Source organism: Protopterus annectens, chromosome 1.part1, assembly GCF_019279795.1.
Source record: "Protopterus annectens isolate FY-2018-M chromosome 1.part1, PAN1.0, whole genome shotgun sequence".
Classification (NCBI taxonomy): domain Eukaryota; kingdom Metazoa; phylum Chordata; order Ceratodontiformes; family Protopteridae; genus Protopterus; species Protopterus annectens.
The window spans coordinates 357,377,197-357,399,847 of NC_056726.1; the positions used below are offsets into that span (position 1 = coordinate 357,377,197).

At 40.7% G+C, this 22,651-nt stretch overlaps 1 protein-coding gene across 1 annotated transcript in view; it reads right to left on the bottom strand.

Moving 5' to 3' along the window:
- CLCN6 (chloride voltage-gated channel 6) overlaps positions 1–22,651 on the bottom strand; it is a 1,280,196-nt gene that overhangs the window by 260,097 nt on the left and 997,448 nt on the right. The window contains exons 20-21 of the mRNA XM_044075232.1: positions 12,744–12,900; positions 8,924–9,031 (exon numbers count right to left, since the gene is read on the bottom strand). Of these exons, the coding sequence (XP_043931167.1) occupies positions 8,924–9,031; positions 12,744–12,900 (265 nt within the window). The remainder of the gene's footprint in view (positions 1–8,923; positions 9,032–12,743; positions 12,901–22,651) is intronic.

A 22,651-nucleotide genomic window follows, 5' to 3' on the forward strand; every position in this document is an offset into this window, starting at 1 on the left:
CCTCTCACCCCTAAAGGGCCCATCTCAATACCAAAACATTGTCAAATTCCGATAATCACGGCCACACAGGTAGAAACCTCACTCTCCAAAGCTAAGAATACAGCATCCATGGGACCAGATGACATCCCAGGCTGTGTACTACATGAACTACAAAATGAACTGGCACCTCACCTAAGTGTCATGTTTAATCATAGCCTCACCTCAGGCTTCGTGCCCACTGAGTGGCGCACAGCTACAGTTATCCCGCTCCACAAGGGAGGATCCGCCTTGGATCCCGGAAACTACCGTCCCATCAGTCTGACAAGCTTGATCTGCAAGGGCATGGAATGCATTATCATGGAACTTATAAACAAAGACATTGGCAGCCTTCAAACACTGGACCCCACCCAGTTTGGGTTTGTGAAGGGCCGATCTTGTCTCCTGAATCAGACTGACTTCTTCGAATCAGTCTCCAGAGCTGTGGACGAGCGTAAGGCGGTCCACACAGCCTATATGGACCTCGCCAAGGCCTTCGACACCATCCCCCACTCCGGAATCATAGATAAACTTACTAAGCTGGGCATGAATCCCTACGTCACTCGATGGGTTGCCAACTGGCTTACTGACAGAACCCACACTGTAAAAGTAGCAGACTCAAAATCCAGCTCCAGACAAGTGACAAGTGGAGTACCTCAGGGTACAGTCCTGGGACCACTCTTGTTTGGCATCTACTTCTCTGAAGTACAGGCCAACACTAAGGGATGCTGGCTAACAAAGTTTGCAGATGACTGCAAACTGTGAGCCATTATTGAATCCCCAAATAATGTGGATATTCTACAAAAGGGCCTTACAGAAACAGATGCGTGGTGCCAGAGCCATGGGCTCAAGCTTAATGCCAAGAAATGCATAGTTATCCCCTTTGGAAAAAAACATGTACCCATGAATTACCACATAGGTGGCAGGACACTAAACATCGAAAGTGTGATGAGAGACTTAGGGACACAGGTGGGCAGTGGCCTCACTTTCGATAACCACATCACCACAACAGTCAGGAAATCCTTCTATGTGGCACACCTCATCACTAAGGGCTTTTCATCCAGAAAAAAGAAGGTCATTGTCCTACTGTACTCATCCCTCATTAGACCCATTAGAGAGTATAATGCCCCGTTTGGTATGTACCTCACAAGACATCTGCAACAGCTGGAAAGGCCACAGAAATACCTCACTAAAAGAATCACAGGCCTAAAAGCAGATGCCATATGCTGACCATCTAAAAAAACTCCAGCTACACTCTGTGGCATTCTGTCTACTCAGAGGCGATCACTGCTTAACATACAAGGCCATGTCAAATCCTGAGCTGTTGGACATGCTTCACTTAAAGAAATCCCAATCCCTCAGAGCCACATGCTCCAGGGATCTAAACCTTATCATCACAATGAACAAAACATGCTGGAGGGATAGGTTCCTGACCCAGAGACTCCCCATACTCTGGAATAGACTGCCCATACATGTCAAGCAGAGCACCTCATTGGCCCTCTTCAAAAGGAACCTTGATGACTGGATGGGAGATGGGAAATTCACCCCTGGGATCATGTCAGTCGCCCTGCTAGACAGGGGCCCAGAGAAGTAAATATTGTGGGAAGAAATATCCAGGGAATTGTTATGGCTAGGCTTGCATAGGCCTTAGGGCCGATAGCCTAGTACCAACCTATGAACCTATATATATATATATATACATATATATATATATATATATATATATATATAAATATATATATATATATATATATATATATATATATATATATATGTATATATATATATATATGTATATATATTTGTGTGTGTGTATATATATATATATATATATATATATATATATATATATATATATATATATATATGGATTTATTTACCATCTTGGTGCAAGCAAAACCTTTACAACAAAATGCAAAAGAAGACTGATTTTTTGCAAGGGGGCAAGCTCCTCTTACTTATTATATATTTCAACTGCTAGACTGTTCATTTCTTGGGGAAAAAATCAAATTCCACTACTCTGAGAATCAATCCGATCTGCTACTTTTCTCAACAGGTGTCAACCATCTGTTTAGTCAAGCAAATTGCGACGACTAAACAGATGTCCATTAAGGCACCATTTCACAAAAGCAGCGATTTCAAAATATATGTTGGTTGATGATGACTGTCAAAATGCTGTTAGTTCCGGACAGAATTTGGAAAACATTTCTTTCCAATTGAATCACCCCTCCTTTAGACAAATCTGACCATTTCACCATGATGTTCTCTATGAACACATGTTCTGTGGTCCCTAATAACTCTTCCACATTCATAGGTAGGCACTACGCTATCTGTCTGAGGGCATTTATAAGCCTAGCCAGACCCACTGATTAATTAACTGATCCTCTGTCAAGCAGAGCCAATGACGTGATCCCATGGGTGTATTTTCTGTTACCCTCATCAAGGTTTCTCTTGAAGAGTGTTAGTGAGGGGCTTTGCCTAATGTAGTTTGGAATTTTGTTCCAAAGCATGGGGAGTCTCTGTGACAGGAATCTATCCCTCCAGCATGTTCTGTTTATTGTTGTGGTGAGGTTTAGCTCACTAGAGTGCATGGCTCGCAGTGATTTGGATTTCTTTAGGTGGAGCATGTCCATCAATTCTGAGTTGGACATGGCTTTGTAAGTCAGGCAGAGATCACCTCTGAGTAAGCGATATGCGTCTGAGTACAGCCGGTGTTTTTTCAGTCGGGCTGCATAGGACATATATTTAAGGCCAGTAATCCTCTTGGTGAGGTACTTTTGTGGTCTTTCCAGCTGTTGGAAGTGTCTTGTGAGGTACATCCCAAATGGGGCATTGTACTCTATGATGGGTCTGATGAGTGACGAGTAGAGGGGCACTATAACCTCTTTATTTCTAGATGCAAACACTTTTAGTAATTAGATGGGCCACATAGAAGGATTTCCTAACTACTTTGGCAATATGGTTGTCAAAGGAGAGATTACTATCTACCTGGGTCCCTAGATCTATTATTACCTCTTCTCTATTAAGGGGGCTGCCACCTATGTGGTAATTTGTGGGTGTTTTGTTTTTCCCAAACAGGATGATTATACATTTTTTGGTATTTAGCTTGAGGCCATGACTTTGACACCAGGTGTCCATCTCAGTAAGGCCCTTTTGGAGGATGTCCGTGTCAGCCCGAGAGTCAATTATGGCTCCCAGTTTACAGTCATCGGCGAACTTGGTTAGCCATAGTCCTCCTGTGTTTGCCTGTACGTCTGAGAAATATATGCCGAACAGTAGGGGTCCCAGGACCGAGCCTTGCGTGACACTACTTGTAACTGGTTTAGAGTCGGACCTGGAGCCCGCTATTCTTACTCTGTGAGTTCTGTCTGTAAGCCAGTTGGCAACCCATCTCGTGAAGTAAGGGTTTATGTTCAGGCTGGTGAGATTTTCTGTAATACCAGAGTGGGGAATGGTGTTGAAAGCCTTGGCGGGGTCAAGGTAGGCTGTGTGAACAACCTTTCCCTCATCTATGGCCTTGGTGACTGCCGCGATGAAGTCAACCAGGTTAGTAGGCATGATCTGCCTTTAACAAAGCTGAACTGGGGCAGGTCAAGTGTTTGGAGGTTCCCAATGTCTTTGTTAATGAGTTCCATGATGATGCGCTCCACAGCCTTGCAGACCAGGCTAGTCAGGCTTATGGGGCGGTAGTTACCAGGGTCAGTTGTGGTCCCTCCTTTGTGGAGTGGAATAACCGTTGCTGTGCGCCATTCTATGGGCACGTAACCTGTGCAGAGGCTGAGGTTGAACAATGTGTTTAGGTGGGGGGTTAGTTCGTTCTGTAGTTCGTGCAAGACGCAGCCTGGGACACCATCTGGCCCCACTCACGCTGTGTTTTTGGCTTTTGAAAGGGATATTTTCACCTGTGCGCCTGTGATTTCCGGGACACTACACTTTTCCGGTATTGTTGTGGGCCCTTTTGGAGGTGAGAGGGGGGTGAAGTTTGCACTGAATCTATCTGCCAGGATCTTGGCAATATCAGTAGGTTCAGTATATTTTGTACTAGTTCAGTGCATATCTGTGAGTTGCCACTTAGATTCTTAACATAGCTAAAGAAGGCTTTGAGTGAACTTTTGAATCCTTGGCTATTTTTCTTTCAAAGTTAGCCTTGGATGATTTCATGAGGGACCTTAGTTTCTTACGGATACTGATCAGGGATGTCTTTCCTTCTTGGGGTTTGCTTTTTTTCTGAACTAGTTTCCTCCTTCTATTGTATAGCTTGTTTATGGCAGGGGTCCATCAGACTGGTTTCCTTCTCTTAGAGGAGTGAGTCTTGGTTTTGCTAGGGATGGCACGATCCATGCATCCTTGTAGGTGCTCATAGAGTGCATTTGTAAAGGTTTCTGCATCTTGGGCAGCATTATCCTTTAGCGTGGGGGCTGTGAAACTTACCACCTCTGTCTTAAGTAAGGTGAAGTTTGCTTTAGAAAAGTTTTTTACTGTGGTTTCCTTAGTTGGGGGTGGTGGTGGGGTGTGGACATCCAGAGTAATTAGTTTATGGTCTGATCTAACCAGTGATGGGATGACCTCTGGTGTGGAACTCCTGTTGCCCATGTTTGTGATGACCAGGTCCAATATGTTTTCACCTCTGGTAGGAGAGTTTACCAGCTGATCCAGGGCTTTTGAGTTGATGAATTCCAGGAAGCGCTGGGCCTGGGAGTTTGTACTCGAGTAGTTTTCCCAGTTAATGGTAGAGTAATTGAAATTACCCAATATCAGGGTGTTCATTAGGACCTTCATGTTTTCCAGTGTCTCCAGAAAGGTGAAGTGTTGGTCCTGGGGTCATGGAGGGTGATCTGTTGCAGGCCACAATTTGCATTGCAGATATGCCCGATGTTAGTTGCACATGGATGATCTCAAAGGTATCATGCTATGCCACTAACCTGGAGGTGTAGGTATCCTTGATGAATGGTCCGTGTTCTGTGGCCGAAACGTATGGTACGAGTTGTAGCCTGGTAGTGCTGGGGTGCTCTCTGGTACCTTGAACCAGGTTTCAGTTACTGCACAGATGTCGACATTCTCCATACTGAGGAGTGCTTTGAGCGCTTGCATTTTGAGATTTAAACTCCTGGCGTTGAGTAGCATAACCCTTTTTTTTGTTAATTGTACTGTTTACAGAGGTGGGTTTGACTTTTGAGCCTTGCCTAAAAATGGCACTATGGGGGCAGCAAGAGCCTTGGCCAGTATTCAAAAGCCTAGGGGTGACAGGTGCAAGCTGTCTCTTGTGAAGCAATGCGGCTTGTCGAGCATGTCGTCCTAGGCTGACAGACACTGGATCCCCTTTGAATGACACCAGAAGCTTAGCCAATTGTTGAAATTGATCATTTTTTCTTTATACTGAGGTATCATTCTTGGTGAGGGCAGGATGCTACTCAGGGTCAGGGTCATACCAGCCTGGGCTACATGATCAGAGAGCTCTTCCATGTCTCTTTTCATGTAGTCCAGGGAGGTACGTCTCAGGTCATTCACACCAACATGAACAATGAGAGAGTCACATTTTTACTTGTTCTGGAGTGACCTGAGTGCTTGTGTTATGTGGCGGATTCTGGTTCCCGACAGGCAGCTAATAGTAGCCTTCTGCTTGTCCAGCCTAGTGAGTGGTACGTCAGTGTGCCTGACTATAGAGTCACCTATTACTAGTGTGTTAGGTATGTTATTTTGCCTTAAGGGCTGTGATTGTGCGGCACACTGATTTTGTGTTTTATGTGTTGTCTGGTTTGTGACGGGAGGTGCAGGTTGTTTGGGTGTCTGATTTGGAAGTCTCTGATGCTTTTGCAATTTTTTATTTAGAGCCTCCGAGTATGATTTTGTGTATTTATTGCCAGTGCTGGTTTAGTAGGTCTATGTGTGGCTGGAGGTGTGGTGCAAGTGTTAACCTTCTCCTCTTCACTGTCTGTTCCAGTCTTAGGTGGAGACACCTTAGCCTCCAGTTTGGCTGTATAACTGCATCTCTCGCATATGTTAGTGTTTTGTGGCAGGAGGAGAGGGTTGTCTGTGTACATGAGGCAGTTGTAACATTGCCTTAGGATACCCAGATTCACCAGCTGGACTGGAGAGTACACCTGAAATTGCCCTTTGGTCATGCCTGAATAGTAGGGTGATCTGCTTAATCGCTTGGTTGGTGAGGGTAAATAAAGAGTCTTGCCCTGCTGGGCAATCAAGTGTCAGGGTATATTAGTGCTTGCTATTAAGTCTGAGCAAGTGCTGGGCTGTATGATGCTTTTTGAGTGCTTAGGTTGAGAGTTAGACTAGTTTCAAGGGAAAAACTGAAGAGGAGACTTAGTGGGGCCGGGAATAATTTAACCCTAGCTAACCGGCACTGCCCGGTGCACAAAACCATGCAAACGCGTTTTTTAAAGCAGGGAAATTAAAGAGAGAAATTAGCCCAAAATGGCCAATAAACTACTAACTTCTGGGCTGGAACCACTCCTCCAGGGACAGATAGGCTGCTCAAAGCTCCCTCTCTCACAGGTGAACAGAGAAACTTCCTTCTATCCAAGTAAGGTATGGGCAACTCAGAAACTTGTAACACAGCCCTGAATTCAGCACTAGCCTGAAAACTGGACTATACTAGCTTAGAAAGGCGGGAAACAAGGAATTTTTTTTCAGGGATTCAGGGATTACTTCAAAACCAATTACTTACTATTTACTGATTTTACTGATAATCACATACGGAATAGCTCCCTAGCAAATCTTGGAACTGGGGCTGCTGCCTACTGCAATTAATTTTACTCCCTCTTGGTCGATGCACTGTGGCATTTGTGCCAATCAGGAGTAAGCATAACAGCAAGTTTATAACTACCAAATCAACAAACTCTATAGTAAAAAGAAATAAAAATGCCCTGGCAACTTCATCATTACAAAAGGGATTTAAAACTGGTAAGCAAGTCTCTTATTCTTACCATTAGGAAATGAGAAAATATAATGCCAGCTATGAACTTGGTATGGCAACTAAACCAAAAGACAATTATACATCCTTCTTCAGCTATATTTGGAAACTCAGAAGTAATCTACAATTCTTTAATAAACTTATCTCTAATGGTAGTTCCATCTCTGAACTCAAGAGCATTGCCAATATTCTTCCAAACATATTCTCTTCCAACTTCACCCACCCACTCACCCTCACACCCCTTTGACAGATCTTTGAAAGTGTTACTGAGACTACGGATAAGAGTACAGAATCCACACTGCTTACCCTCTACCTTGCTAAGGCCTTTGACCTCATGCCATTAAGGTTGGGGTATTTGCTCTAGATAGTAAATGTCACTAGTGGTGTACCTTGCCAAGGCCTTTGACACTATCTCCCATACTTGAATTACTTACAAAGACAAACTTTCCAAATTCAACTTTAATCCATACACAGCTTGCCAGATTGGTAGCTCACTGTCTTGCAGACCTCATGCCATTAAGGTCTGGGTATTTGCTCAAATGTCACTAACTGTGTCTCACAAGGATCTATCCTGAGTCCTCTCCTCTTTGCTAAATATTCCTGTGACATAAAGGCTGATATAAAGTGACTATGGCCAACCAAGTTTGCTGATGTTTGCGAACTAGGAATGGTTCATTGAACATACAGTCCCTTTTTCAGCTTAAGGTCACACATCAGGCAAATGAGGGCTGAAGGAATCAAATCCTGTACCACAAAAATTACAGCTCATACCCTTAACCCTCTGCCTCAGCTGCCAGACTATCAAATTCCCAAGCAAACGCTGGACCAAACAAATGTTTGGTGGATTAATCGATCTGGCCTCAAAACCAAGAAAAGCAGAATAATTGGTAAACAGCATCACTGCTGCTTACCATACAGACAGCATTCCACTTAAATATGACAAAGTCATCAGGGACCTGGGTACGTATGTTGATAAACAGACTCTCACTTGACCACCATGTCTCTGTCACAGTTAGAAAATTATTCTACCTTGCAAATCTTATCCTTTGTGGTATCTCCTCAGAGTCCAAAGATATTATAGTCCCTCTTAATTCATCCCTTATTAAGCCCATCATTAAAAATAATGAACTTTTGGTGTGCACCTCATTAAGGCAACTAAACCAGTTTGAGAGACATCAACATTTGCTCACCAAAAAGACCTCATGTCCCAGTACTCTTCGCTACTGTGAAACACTAAAAGCGTTGTCCCTCTACTCAGTGTCCTACAGACTCCTTAGAGGTGATCTCTATTTAGCTTTATATGCTATGAACAACCCAGCACTCTTTGAAATTATTCACCTAAAGAGAACAACTGGTGAAGCAAACACTGTTCTAGAGATGTTACTTACACTATCACATTAGCAACACCAGATGGACTGACAGATACTTAACCCAATGTATCTCCCTGTTTCTGGAATAGGCTGCCTTTACCTATCAAGTAGAGTACTTCACCAGCAACCTTTAAAATCGGTCCAAATGACTAGATGGATTATCATAATTTAAGGACATGTAGAGAAAAGTCTGCTTAATGAGGGGACACTGTTAGTATCACACCAGTACTGGGTGATGTGGATAAGCTTTTAATGGTTTCCTTTGGCCTTAAGCTTAGTAAGACAATGAACAGCTCTGGTTAGAAAACCCAAATATAAGCATCAGTGTTACATGTGACATTCTGCCAGTACTTACTCTCCAGCTGGTAAAAGTTCATTCTGAGTCATCCCTTCACAGTAACCTGAAAACTTCTTCGCACAATTATCATCCCTTCTCTCTTCCACAACTTCAGTTGCAAAGCAGTGATACATATCTAACAAGAAGTGAGATGCTTCTAAGGAATTTATCTCTCTGCATGCAGATGGTTTAAGTATATATTTATCTTTCTGCTGCAAACCAAATAAATCAGTAATTGCTCTAATACATGTGTTCAAGGCTTATGTAACTCACCACTATCATGCGTGGGTTCAACAGAGTCAAGTCCAGATCATGAATGTCAGGGTATCGTGGGTAATCTTCAGTCATCTCCTCATAGGAAAGTCGAGGCTGGCTACTGTTCTGGAAATGGAACAAAGGCAAATATTACCGAACATAATTATGATCCCGGCCAATCATTTGACATGTTATTTATTACAGCATGCTGTATTACACTGTATAACGACACATCCATCACAATAAACCCTTACCTAGTAAAGGTCCAACATGAGTTAAAAAAATAATAATAAAAAAATACAGTCCTTTTTCCCAAATGCAGTAATTTAACACAACAAAAAGATAAAGAGTCTCTTACTCCAATAATGCGCTGATGCCAAATATGCTCATTGGATCCTAGAAGATTACTAGGCTATCAACCCAGATGTAATTTCAAGCCTAGCCGTTTCATCCCAATGTAATACCATAGAAATGTTCGTGAATACCAAAGACTGCATTTAGTAATGGCTGCCCATGTCCAGGAGGGTTGTAGATGCCATCCCCAGTAAGAATTTATGGTGCCCCATCCACTCGTTCAGGTTCCTCTTGAACAGTGTCATAGAGGTGCTCTGTTTCACATGAATAGGTAGCCTACTCCAAAGATGTGACATTCGCTGGGACATAAATCTGTCACTCCGGCATGGCCTATTTAAATCACAGGCCATATTTAGGTCCCTGGAATGGGTAGCCCTAGTCCCATTTGATTTACGGATACGCAGCAAGTTCATTAGGTTTGGGTCTGAGATTGTTCTGCAAGACAGGCATAAGTCTCTCCTGAGAAGTTGATATGATACAGAGTATTGTGACAGGGATTTTAGTCAGTCTGTGTAAGGCACGTGCTGGAGTCCCTTGATCTACTTTGCTAGAAAACTTTGTTAGAAACCTCTGAGGTCTCTTTAGTTGCCGAGTATAGAGGGGTCATAACCTCTTTTGCTTTTAAGGCAATGCCTTTACTAATCAAGTGTGCTATGTAGAAAGCCTTCCTTACTACAGTAGACACGTGGTGGTTGAAGTTAAGGTCACAGTCAACTTGTGATCCCCGGTCCCTTACCACTTCATGCGTACGTAGGGTATTGTTGTTGATTTCATAGCATGAAGAGACATTGTTTCGGCCAAAGGGAACAATAATGCATTTCTTTGCATTCAGTTTGAAACTGTGACTAATACACTAGTCGTTGGTCTGTGTGAGACCATCCTGGAGTATACTGACATCATCATTTGGGGATTCAATAATTGCACCCAGTTTGAAGTCATCTGCAAAACTGGTCAGTCACAATCCCTTAGTTTTGACCTGAACTTCTGAGAAGTATACACCAAGCAGTAGGAGTACAGCTCTGACCCATGTGGCATTCAGCTGGTAACAGGTCTGCTGGTTGCTTTGGAGTCGCCCACTTTGATAGTGTGTGTCCGGTTTGTCAGATAGTTGGCAACCCATCTTACAACTAATGGGTTTACATTCAGTTTGCTAAGTTTATCGGTAATGCCTGAATGTGGGATTGTGCTGAAAACCTTTGCCAAGTTGAGGTATGCTGTGTGCACAGATTTGCCCATGTCAATGGCCCTGGTCACATTTCTGAAATAAATTCTACCACATTTAACAGGCAGGATCTGCCCTTGGCAAAGCTGAAATGGGTAGGATCCAGGGTATGGAGGTCGCCTATGCCTTTATTTATGAAGTCCATAATGATATGTTCCATGGCCTTACGGATGAGGCTGATCAGGCTTATAGGTGTGCAATTCCCCAGGTCTGTTGCTAGGCCACCTTTGTGGAGGTGAGTAACTGTTGCTGTTCTCCATTCTGCAGGAACAAAGCCTGTGGTTAGATTATGACTGAAAAGGGTACTTAATGGTGATGCTAGTTCATGTTTTAGCCTGTTTAGAAGACAGCCTGGGATGCCATCTAGTCTCATAGAGGCTGCGTTTTTTGCTTTGGATAAGGCTTTGATGACCTGTTCTTCAGATATGTTGGGGGATGGGCTTTGGCGGAAGGTTTGTGACAGGTTTGGAGTAGATAAGGGAATGAAATTTTCACCAAACCTATCTGCTAGCAGTTTGCTATCTCTGTAGGGTCAGTGTGTGAGACACTGTTGGTCACTAGTTCTGCACATGTTTGGGTCCTACCTTTTAGGCTATGTACATAGCTGTAAAAGGCTTTATGGTTATCCTTGGCTGTGATTGATATGTTTTTCCTCAAAGAAGCCTTTAGAGGATTTGAGAAGTCTTACTTGCCTTTTGAGGCTAAGAAGGGTGCTTTTCCATAGTTGGGGTCTCACCTTTGATTTCCTGGACAGCAACTTTTTGCGATTATTGTAAAATTTATTATTGCTGGATGTCCACCATGGCAGCTTGTTTTTACTTGGGACTCTGACTTTGATTCTTTCTGGTACAGCTGAGTCTATACACTTGTGCAAGTGACTGAACAGGCTTTGGTGTAAGCTTTGGTATAGTTACCACTTCCAGCTGGGAGTGGGGCTTGGAATGCATTTATACCTTCCCCTAGGAGGGTCTAGTTTGCCTTGGTGAAGTTTTTTAGTCTGACTTCATCCTTTGTGAGTTCTGGTGTTAGTGCCAGCTTGAAGGTGACTGATTTGTGATCAGATTTAACTAATGAGGGTCCGACAGTTGCGGCACTGCATCCGTTTGTCATGTTAGTGAGGACCAGATCTAGTATGTTTGTTCCTCTTGTCGGGGTATGAACAATTTGTTCCAGGGCATTTGAGTTAACAAAGTCAATGAGCTTTTGCGCTAGCGAGTTATGGCTACCGTAGGGTTGGGAGGGTGGCCTAATGGTTAAGGTGTTTGCCTTACAAACACAAGGTGCAGGGTTTGAGTCTCACAAGTGATAATTGGCTAGGCTTAAAATGGCTCGCAAGGGCAGTTAGCTTAATATGAGCCTATGAACTATGAACTAGCAGTAAGTTTCCCAGATGATAGTGGGATAATTGAAATAATTATTGCACTCAAGTAACACATAAGTTAGTACCTGAAGAAAGAGTTCCTATAAAGTACCAACCCAGAAGAGTTCCATAAATGGCTAATACAGCTATTTATCAAAAAATATTTTTTGTTCGATTTTAAAAATATCAACTTGGCAAGTGTGAAGCTTACTGAACATGCATAGTGATGTTACGCAGTCTTTCAAAACTATTCACTACACTAAAATGACAATGTGTATAACTTTTCTAAGGGGGTTTGTTCCCCTTTAAACTCTCAATTTTTGTTTTTAATAAAACATACTAATGTATAAAGACAAAGGGGGAATTAAAGGGAGGACACCAGCACCAGTCCACACTTTTCAAGAAAAATTACTAACAATTTTATGCTGTTTCTCTACTGACAATTTTATATTCAATAAGCTTCCTAGATCCCATCAAATCCAAGTCATTACTTCAATGACAAGGACCTGCTAGATGAAATGTAGCTCAAAGTTGTCATTTGTGACCATCTAGAACATAAAACAAATACTAGTCCTTTATTATTATCAAGTGCCCTTGTATAATCTTCTAAAACTTAAGACTGCAAAAGTAGTGAATATTTAACACATAAGCAGAAAGTAACCGAAATTCACCAGCAAATCTGCATGCCTTAATGATTTTTTAACCATTTCTTCTTAATTACAAAACTAATAGTTTGAGAATCAGGGTTCTCAGGTCCTCCACAGGTAGGTTTTTGCTTAAACACAGAGATGCGTGGGGTGGGGTGGGATTGGGGTGGGGGTGATCAACAACAAAGTATCAAGAACCAGAAATGAACACCAGAAGACACGACCTTCTAACTTGTCAAAACCTCTGAAACTCACCGATTGGGCTTCCGAATAACAGACTCCTCGAATAAGCAAAGTAACCATCTGAGAACGGAGTATCATGCCATGAAATGTCAAAGGCCGGAAGCGCTCCTCCATGGTCCAATCTTCACTTGGAGACTGGTCTGGATATAGGTTAGGATATGGAGCATGTCTTCATTTGAAAGATATAGAAAGACAAAAATAGGACAGTATAAGAAACTATACTTTTTGTTTTCAGAACCAATTGCAACTGTTATACTTGAAAGATTAAACATACATTTTCCCAGATTAGTTATGAAAAGGACTGCACTATGCCTGTGCAACACCGTCATTACAAAAATGTCTTGTTTGGTGACTTGCTTTAAGACTAACACTTGTACGTGCCAGCAGCCCTTTCTGAGGAAACTTCCTTACTCTCCTCCTTTGAACAGCAAATACCTCATAAAAAAAACCCAAAACCTTGCCTTCCATTTTCATTTAGTCTGCAACACCAAACTCTATCCTTACCTTCAGTAAGTCATTCTAAGCAGGCACTGAAGTCAGTTACAACTGGATTAGAGCAGATTTAGACTGCAGCAAAGAGAAAGAGTCATGATGAAGACCCTTAACAATAAGCTGAAAAAATAATGCATGGAGTAATGACTACCTAGTAAATTAGATGGATGTGTAGATGCCATCCAACATGAAGAATAACATTTTAACATGTCACCACCTGGAGGCCAAGTAAGACACTCCTTGAGTCTGCTCTGGATGAGCATAACCTCCAGTGCAAAGCGTTAACATTCGGGTATTCATCAGCACTTACATTCTTCAATAACGTGTTAGCTGTGGTGTCCAAAGTCATGCAGTGGAAGGTCCTGCTGTTTTTCCAATATGACCCAAACAACAAACAAATAAAACAAAAAAGTCTGTCATTTTGTTTAGTTCAGTTTATGTTGTTCTTCACTACCCTGAAGACTTTTCCATGGTAGTCTACATCAAGGAAATGCCTTTGATGTGACCTTCTCTTTTGCAGGCTCCCTTGAATGTAGTTTTACAGTCCCTTCCCAACCAACTAAAGATAAGTTCTTCACTGAAGTAGACCTAGACACTGTCCAGAATGTCTGTTCCTACCCTTGGAGAAAGTCCAGTAATCTCAATATCAGAAGAACAAGCCTTCACTCCAAAGGAATGATGTATCGTATGTCTGCATGACATTTACCTGGATTAAACTGTAACCCCTGAGTAATAAACGTGCAAACCTCTGTAATGACAGCTTGCTGAGCTTCATTTCCAAACAGTTTTGTGCCTCCAAGATTTCCTGTAATCATTTGTCCTGAACTGAATGAAACAGAAAATGTGTCCCACAACATAAAGTCCTAGCACTGCATTAAACTTGAGCCACAATACAAAATAAATTCAAACAACTAACAGACTACATATTGCTGAAAACTACATTAATGATGATATGTCTTTATATGTCTTTTAATATATATAACTTAACCTTATGTCAAAAAAAAAAAAACATCAGCTGCTGTCGGGCTCTGCCTCAGCAAAAAACTGGACAAGCAGAATGGGGGGGGGGGGGTGTAGGAAAGAGAGAAGAATATGCTGCATGCAGGAAGTTAATGTTGAATGGCTGACAAAGGGTGAGATAGAGGAGAAGGGTGCAGATCAAGATGCTTAAGGCTCATACTAAAGGGGAGGTGGTGGGAAAGGCAAATGTGGAGATCGATATGATGGAGGACCTACAGAATGAGTACGTTGATTGTGGGAAAAAGTTATCTGCACAGAGATTAAAGAAGCAAAAGATGAACACTAGTAAGGACGTGAAACAGGATAACGTATGAAAAATGGTGTACTGGTAAGATGAGATCAAAACAGGTTTTACAAAATTCTGTTAGGAGTTTTATGCAGATGTTAAGCGTAGGGAGGGGAAATGAGAGAGAGAGCAATTTAATAGATTGGAGTTTTTGCCAGAAGATGGGAAAAATGGGAAAAGGAAAAGAATCAACTGAGAACGTAGCAGAGCCGACAGACTATCTCAGAGGGAAGAAGGTATGCAGTAAAGATGTCTTCTTCCTGTGATTTCTAAAATATGGTTAAGGGCAGAAGTGATAAAGGCACTGAAAGATCCATCGGGGTGTTAAGGGGAAGAAGCTACTAGTGTAGAAGCCGGCAGTAACAGTTTTTCCAAAAGGGACCAAGGGATATACAATCCAGGGAATCAATGGCCAATTTCACTGATCAATGGAGAAACAAATAGTCTTCTGAAAGTCTTGGTGACAAAGTTGGGGAGGTTATGGGGAATTGCGGTGCTGAAAAGAAAGGTTTTACTGAAGGTTGCATCTTGAGTGGAGATTTCTGGCAAGATACATGATCTGAATGGAATAGCTGAAGCTGCACAATACAGGAGTAGTGAAAATGGATACTGAAACGTTGGCTGGTTTGATTTGTAGGGACTCATGTACAGAGAAGTGACAGAGATGAAATCTGGAAACATGTAGTAAAGAAAAGTGAAGGTTCTGTACCGCAAACCAAGGATAAGAATGAAAGCAAAGTGTAGTTTTCTATGGAATTCCCTGGTTAACAGGGGATATCATAGGTGTCCACTGTCACACTACTTATTTCACTAAGTTTTTGTGGTTCTTGTTACTCTGAGACAGACGGAAAAAGAGAGAAATATACAACTTCTTTGTAGATGTTTATTACTGCAAGATGTGTAAGTGGATCTGCTGTCAGTATCGGAGGAGGTATTCCTCATTATCACTATGTTATGCCAGTCCTCCTGAGTGTCTACTCACTGATGTGCCAATATGATCAGGGGTTTACTATCATTATTTCGACTCACACTCGGTCGACAACAGAAAGTCGAACACAGCAATATCAAACTTCAAAAGCAAGCCTAGGAATGGGTTTTAACATGGGTCGAGATAGGGGTTCACTGCTATTGCCGAACTACAAACCTCGCCCCTATCTCGACCCATGTTAAAACCCGTTCCTAGGCTTGCTTTTAAAGTTCGATATTGCTGTGTTCGACTTTCCGTTGTCAAACATAGTGCGGTCGACCGAGTGTGAGTCGAAATAATGATAGTAAACCTGGTCAGGTATTACTTAGAATATTCTGACCTAGGTCCCCTATATGAAATTGATTTTTATGCTTCATGACCCAGCCTGCCCTCTCCACTCTACATCCCACTGGTCACTGGTGATTCAAAGGGTATGACTCAAGTCATTCATCTTTTGCATATCAGGGAATGCACCTCTGGGTCCCACTGCCTTGATGGTTTTGGGATGTTTCGATTCAGTGGGATCAAAAGATCCCTACAAAAATACCTGTTCTATCTAGTTTTGATTATTTTTTGGGAGTGTCTCTGCACCAACTTCTGCACTGATTCATAACCTACTTGTTGAAACTATTACTGCACCTCCCTGTGTTGCTTTAATTTTTGGAATTATTTTCATACATCACACATGTTTTATAATGTGTACTTCATATGTATCTCTGCTTAACTAATGTGCATGTTACTAAGACTGGACTTGAACTTCAGTTCAACACTGGACTTGAACTTCAGTTCAACATGGTTTTGGGAAGGTTTAGGACAACTGCACCATGAAATCACAATCTGTTTTTTGTTTCCTTTGGGGAGTGGAGCTTATGCTAGTGAATGATAAAGTACCTGGTGGGTGGCATTATCCCAAGCACAAACTGATGGCTATGAGGAAGGGAAAGAACCCAAGGGAAAAGATGTGGGGTAACTGGAGAAGTGGTGGGGTGATCTAGTCTGACGGCTGGTTTGGGGATGCGCATAGTGTGAATGATGACACTGACACAAACAGCGAATTGGGTAAGGCACTTCCTATGAATCTAAGGGATGTGACAGTTAGGAAGCTGCAGGAGATGTGATTTAGGTACATGTGGAATGCATACAGGGCTAGGACTGCAAAAGGTAGGATGGCTGCATGGATGAATACAGGAGAATGAAAGCTCCCAGAGTCTCATAGGTATGTGGCAGCAGGTAACAGGAGAAATGTTGCACAACAAGGCTGGTGGGGAAACAAAATGAATAAAGCAGGAGTGAAGATGGGCTCATGAGGTAAGAATGGTTACATGCATCTGCATTCCTCTGACAGTATAATATGGTTAGTTAAGAGGCTATATGAAGAGTCAGAGGCAAGAATTAAGATGGGAGGGCTGCTCTCCAACAAATGCCTGAACAGAGGAACAAGGCAGCAGTGTCCTCTTCCCCTTTGTTTTTTTCCTTTATATTCATAGCCACTGTCAACAAAATAAGGGACTTATAAATTCAAATATATAAATGTTATGGTAATCAAGAAATGCTAGCTTTACTTGCAGATGATACTATTTTGTACTTGACAAATACAGCAAAGGATATTTCAGTGTTGTGGAATGCTTTGAGACAGTTTCATGTCTTTTCAGGATATAAAATTAATTAAGATAAAACAAGAGCCATACAGGGAAACTATGTTCCCACACATGAAATGGTTTCTTTTTTTTAATTTCTCCAAATCTTTTGGGTTTCTATTACCATGACGGGAGTAGATCCCATTCCTAAGTCAAAGTATGATTAAAAGTCATGAAAGTAGTATTATTTCAATATTTGATGTCAGCCAGGAGTGCTCTATACAGCACCCATAATGCGCCCAGTAATGACCCCTGCAATTCGTATGGAGTTACATGTATTGGTAACATATCTAAATATGAATATTGCTCATACTACTACTGGAACTGTCTGGGTATCTTTCTTCCACATTGCTATCATTTCTGCCTGCAAATCCTGATATTTTATGACCTTGTGTCTCTCTGTACGCAAGACACTGTAGTCACTCAGTGTAGCGATTTCAATGATCAATGCTACTTTTGTCTTCTTTTCATTGGCCACTATATCTGGTATCGTTGCATCTATCTTTTGAATTGCTGGTAATGGGTGATCCCATGTGATGTAGACCATCATTTTTTATGATGTTTTGTGGCTCGTTTCCAGCATTTTTCAGCTACTTTCAATACCATAATGTTTACACAATCGCCAGTGCAACAATCTTGCCCCATTATTATGCCTTTCAGTATACAGTCCTTCTGCCATTAGCATGTCAGAACCAGCAGCAAGGTATGTGACTGTTTCCAGTTCTATTTTACAAAACCTACATTTGTCTGTTTCTCCCACATGTTCAGTGGACTTTATAAACCAATGTGTGAGTAGCCCACTATACTGGGCCACCAATACTAACCTTTCATCTTTTGATTTGAATTTGCCTCTCTTTAACCATTCCTGTATTTGATCCTGATCAACATTAGGTTATTCCAGAAGTTTTCTATAGTTGTAACTATATTTATGCATTTTCCACACTTCTTGCCTTCTCATCTGATCCTTCACCGTATATTCTTTCTTTAGTTTTTTGCACATTCAGTTGCTGCCTGATTTTTATCTACTTCTGGTTTGAGTTCCATTCCTGCTTGACGCAGACATGCTTCTGCTAGACTAAGCAGGGAAATCATCTTAGATTTATTCTCCGCATGTTTCAAAACTTTCACTACATTTGGGTCCTGTGAGGTTAGCAGATATGTGTGCAGTCCCATGACTGCAGATCACTGGCCCTCTTTAAGAGAAATATTGACGAGTAGATGGGCAATAGGAAGTTTACCCTGGGGATCACTTCAGTGGCCTTGCTTGACAGGGGCACTGGGAACTAACGTTGGGCGGCATGATGCCAGGGAATCTTCTTGGGCTAGGCTTATATAGGCTCCAGGGCCATTAGCCTAGTACACACCTATGAACCTATACATGTGATCAATTTCAAGAAAGCCCATACCTCCTGGGAATATATATAATCGTGGTATACACTGATTTTTATAAATCATTTGATGAGCATAAAGTATCCTTCTTGTTTTCCTGTCTAATCTATCCAACACGTTTTGGGGGCAGTTAATCACTCCAAAATTGTAAGTTAGGACAGGAAGAGCAAATTGGTTTATAACTTGAATTTTGTTCCTAGATGTCAACATTTTCAGAATTAAAGTTTTCTAAAATATTCCTTACCAAGTTTTATTCACATTTGTTCATGTTTTATTGTTGATCCTTCATCAGTTCCCAAATATTTATACACTCCCTCTTGCTCAAGTTCTTTTAGATCACATTCTGTCCCAAACTGATGTTTTCTTGGTGCTGCAGTTTTCCTGTTTTAAAGGTTGCATTTGCATACTTATCAAGACCAAATGACATTCTTATATTATCTGAAAAAAATTAGACTACATGCAGTTGTGCTTTGAGTTCCTCATCTGAAGAGCTATACTGTTTTAAATCATTGACAAAGAGAATATAAGTCTTTACACTTTGTCATTTTTCAGCAGCCAAATTACAGCCATGGCTTAATCTGTTAAGTAGACAGCTTAATGGGTTAAGGGCAAGACAGAACAGCAGAGGTGACAGGGAGTCACCCTAGAATACCCCCCCCCCTTTGAATTTTTATCCTTGAAATAATAATTTGTCCTTTATCTTGGCTTAATTGCAAAGCGGTCTGCCATTGTTTCATGGTCACTGTAATCAGTGTAGGGTGTATCTTATACATTTGTAAGCACTCTTTAATCCATGAATGTGGGATACCATCAAATGCTTTTTTGTAGTCAATCCATGCCACACTTAGATTCTTACCCTTTTTACAGTTCTCCATTATGACTTTATTTAACAACAGATGATCCTTTATATTACTTTCTTTTATTGCCCTTTTGTTCTATTGCCATAATTGAGTTTTCTTCTAAACGACAACATTCCCGGTCAACAAATGTTAAATAAATAAATAAATCGGTCGGCATCATTTCCGGTGCACATTTTATGCGTAGTTGGAAGGCAAGTTATTAGTCTATAATTTTTAGGGTAGCTTGCAGGTTCATTCTTAAGTAGGAGCGTTGTTTTCCCTCTTGTTAGCTAGGTTGGTGTTTGGTTCAGGGTGTACATACGAATAGTTCTTACTCATGGCTAAATCCTCCTGCAAAGATGTTAATACTTTTAACTAGAATTTAGGTACATCTGGGCCTTGTGTTTTCCAATTAGAGGCTTTTTTTAACTTTGTTTCAATCTGGCTGTTACTTCATCCCATTTCATGTCCTGTACCTTTGAACTTATACTTTCTTTTCCTTCTTCTCTCCATTTAGCATCTTTTTTAAGTTCTTCAGGATCTTCATAGATACTTCTCCAAAATGTATCGACAACTTCTTTTTTGGGTGGTCTTTCAGTTCCTTTTATCTTGTTTCCCAATTCTCTATAAAACTTTTTTGGGGTCATCAATAAATTGCTTATTTTGTACTTTTCCTTTATATTTACCTGTGTATCTTCTAAGTTTTTCTGCCTGTGCTGATATTTTTAGTTTATTATTTGCAATAGTGAATGATAGATCCTGACCCATTATAATATTGTGCATCGTTTTTATCACGTCTATCTTTCTGAGTATTTTTCTTGATCTGTTCCCTCTTCTATACTCCTCTAACAGTGAGGATACTTGTCTTAACTGCTTTATAGTTTTCTCAGTCCAATACTTCCAAGATGGTATTAGATTTCTCCCCTTCCTTTCCCTTACTACCCTGTGTTCTTTGGTAGAATTTTGTCTGTTAGTAATTTAAATGCACAGCAATATATCCTATTTACTTCTATTATATTGCATGGATATCTACGGACAGTCCTAATTACTGTGTTCATTTATTTTATCAAACTTGACTTTTGGGGTTTTATTGACCATCTTCAGTCTATTTCTTTCATTGACCTTAGTATGTCTATCTATCTCTATTAAATCAAGCAACTTTTCTCTAAGCTCATTTTCTTCTAAACTGAGTGCTCATTTTTTGTTCTCCATTTTCGGCAGACATTCTGTAGAAAGTTCTATAGCATCTTCCCATGGCAGATTCTTTTCAATTTCATTCTGTGTCATCCGTTGCACTGTCATATGGTGACTCACTAGCCTGTCACTCCTCAACATTCACTGCTCCAGAGTTGCCACAGTTTCCTGTTCCTCATCTTGCTGTTCAGCTTCAAGTGAACGTTTCCACTGGTTTCTTGCGGAAGGCTCTAAAATATCTTCATATGGCAACTGACCGGTTGCTTCCCATTCCACTGGTTTCTCCTTAATTTGGATGTCTATTGTTCTATCTTGCTGTGGTGCTTTCTAAGTTAGATTTTCTACATTGAATCCTTCACTTCACAGGTACTCCATAACCACAGCTTCTATTTCTTTAACTTCTCCATTACTGATGATCTTTTCTACTTTTCCTCTTTGTCTTATTTTTTGTATTGTACAGTTTTTCATGTCTGGATTTGTTTGCCTGTATTTCTCTTCAAATATCTTTGGGGCTGCTCTTTTTTGTTTTGATTAATTTTGCTTTCCCCTTTGCATAAATATTACACCATATCAAAACTCTTTTTCATTCCCATGTCCATATTTCTTCTTCTGATGTTTCCGATCTTCCTGTTTTCCTTACTTTAGGGACTTGTTCCATCATGCTGGATGTAACCTGTGTTAGACCTTCTAAACCAAATCCTTCAGTTCACAGACATTCCATAACTTTAGCTTCTATTTTTTTTTTACTTCTACTTTACTAATCTCTGTGTGATATTATTTTCTTTATTGTGAAATTTTCCAAATCTGGATGCCTTTTGCCTGTATTTCCCTTCGAATATCTTTGGCGCTGTCTTTTTTGTATTGATTAATCTGGCCTTCAACTCTGCATAAATATTGTACCATATCAAATCTCTCTTTCTTTCCCATGCCCATATTTCTTTTTGATACTTTCCAAAAATCTGTAGGTTTTGTTGTTTATATTTTTGCACTTCCTCAGATGCTTCTTTTTCCAAACAGATCAAAGTTTCTTGGTCTATATAATGTTTTTCACAAATCTGTTGTAGTAATGAACACAATTTTTTTATTTGAGGCTTCTGACAGTTTTTCTTGTGGAAGTATTTTTATTTCCACTAATTTCTCACAAGTTTTTGTATAATAATAACAACAGATAATTTTGTTCTTATCCTCAACGTTCTCCTCTCTTCTCTTTATGGCTCTTCTTTGGCCTATCCATTTTTGTGATTTTTGTGGACTGTTACTCCCTTCTACAACATCCTCCCCCTGGGCCTGGCCTGGCCCCATTGCAGGAATATTTCTGTATTTTGAATATTCTACACTGTCATTTTTTTTCCAGTCCTTGCACCAGTGTGCCTACCAGGATTGGGCACTTTTTTTATTCTGGGTCTTGTGTACCCAGCTATCTTTTTTAATTTTTGACCTACTTCTGTCCAAGATATACGTTTTATAAATACAGCCTATATATCAGTGTCATCTTGGTGAGATTTTGTGAAAAACAGGGTCCACCTCATGAAGGTACTCAACAAGACTTGAGGATGAATTCAGTTTCAGCAATGCTATTCTCCTTTGCTTGCTGACTTACTCATCTCTCAATTCGGACCTTGGTTCAGTGTATTTAGGTGTATGTATTAAAAAGACTCTCTTATGGCAGCTAAGGATATGTGGAAAGATACCAAAAAAGAAGATTTTAAAACTGAGAAAAAAGAAGCTCAGAATTATGGCTATGCATAGTAAGATCTAAGCAGTGAAAATGTTTTTAATCACTTTAGTTTTATACACAGCCAGGCATATTTTTATCAATCACAAAAGAAATTGTGGGTGATAAATAGTAAAAAGTTGAAAGAATATATTTGAGAGGGAAATAGAGAGCAAGAGTTAAGTGGGATAAGTTGATTCTCTCCATAAAACAACAAGGTTTAGGATTACCTGATTTGAAGGGATACATTAAAGCTCACATACATAACACAAGCAGAAGGTTATAAATCAAAGTGAAAAGGGATGATGATAAAACAAGAGGGGTTGAGAAATAAGGAGATAGTAGGATTTTGGATGCAGGTCCTCAGGGAGAATAAAAACAA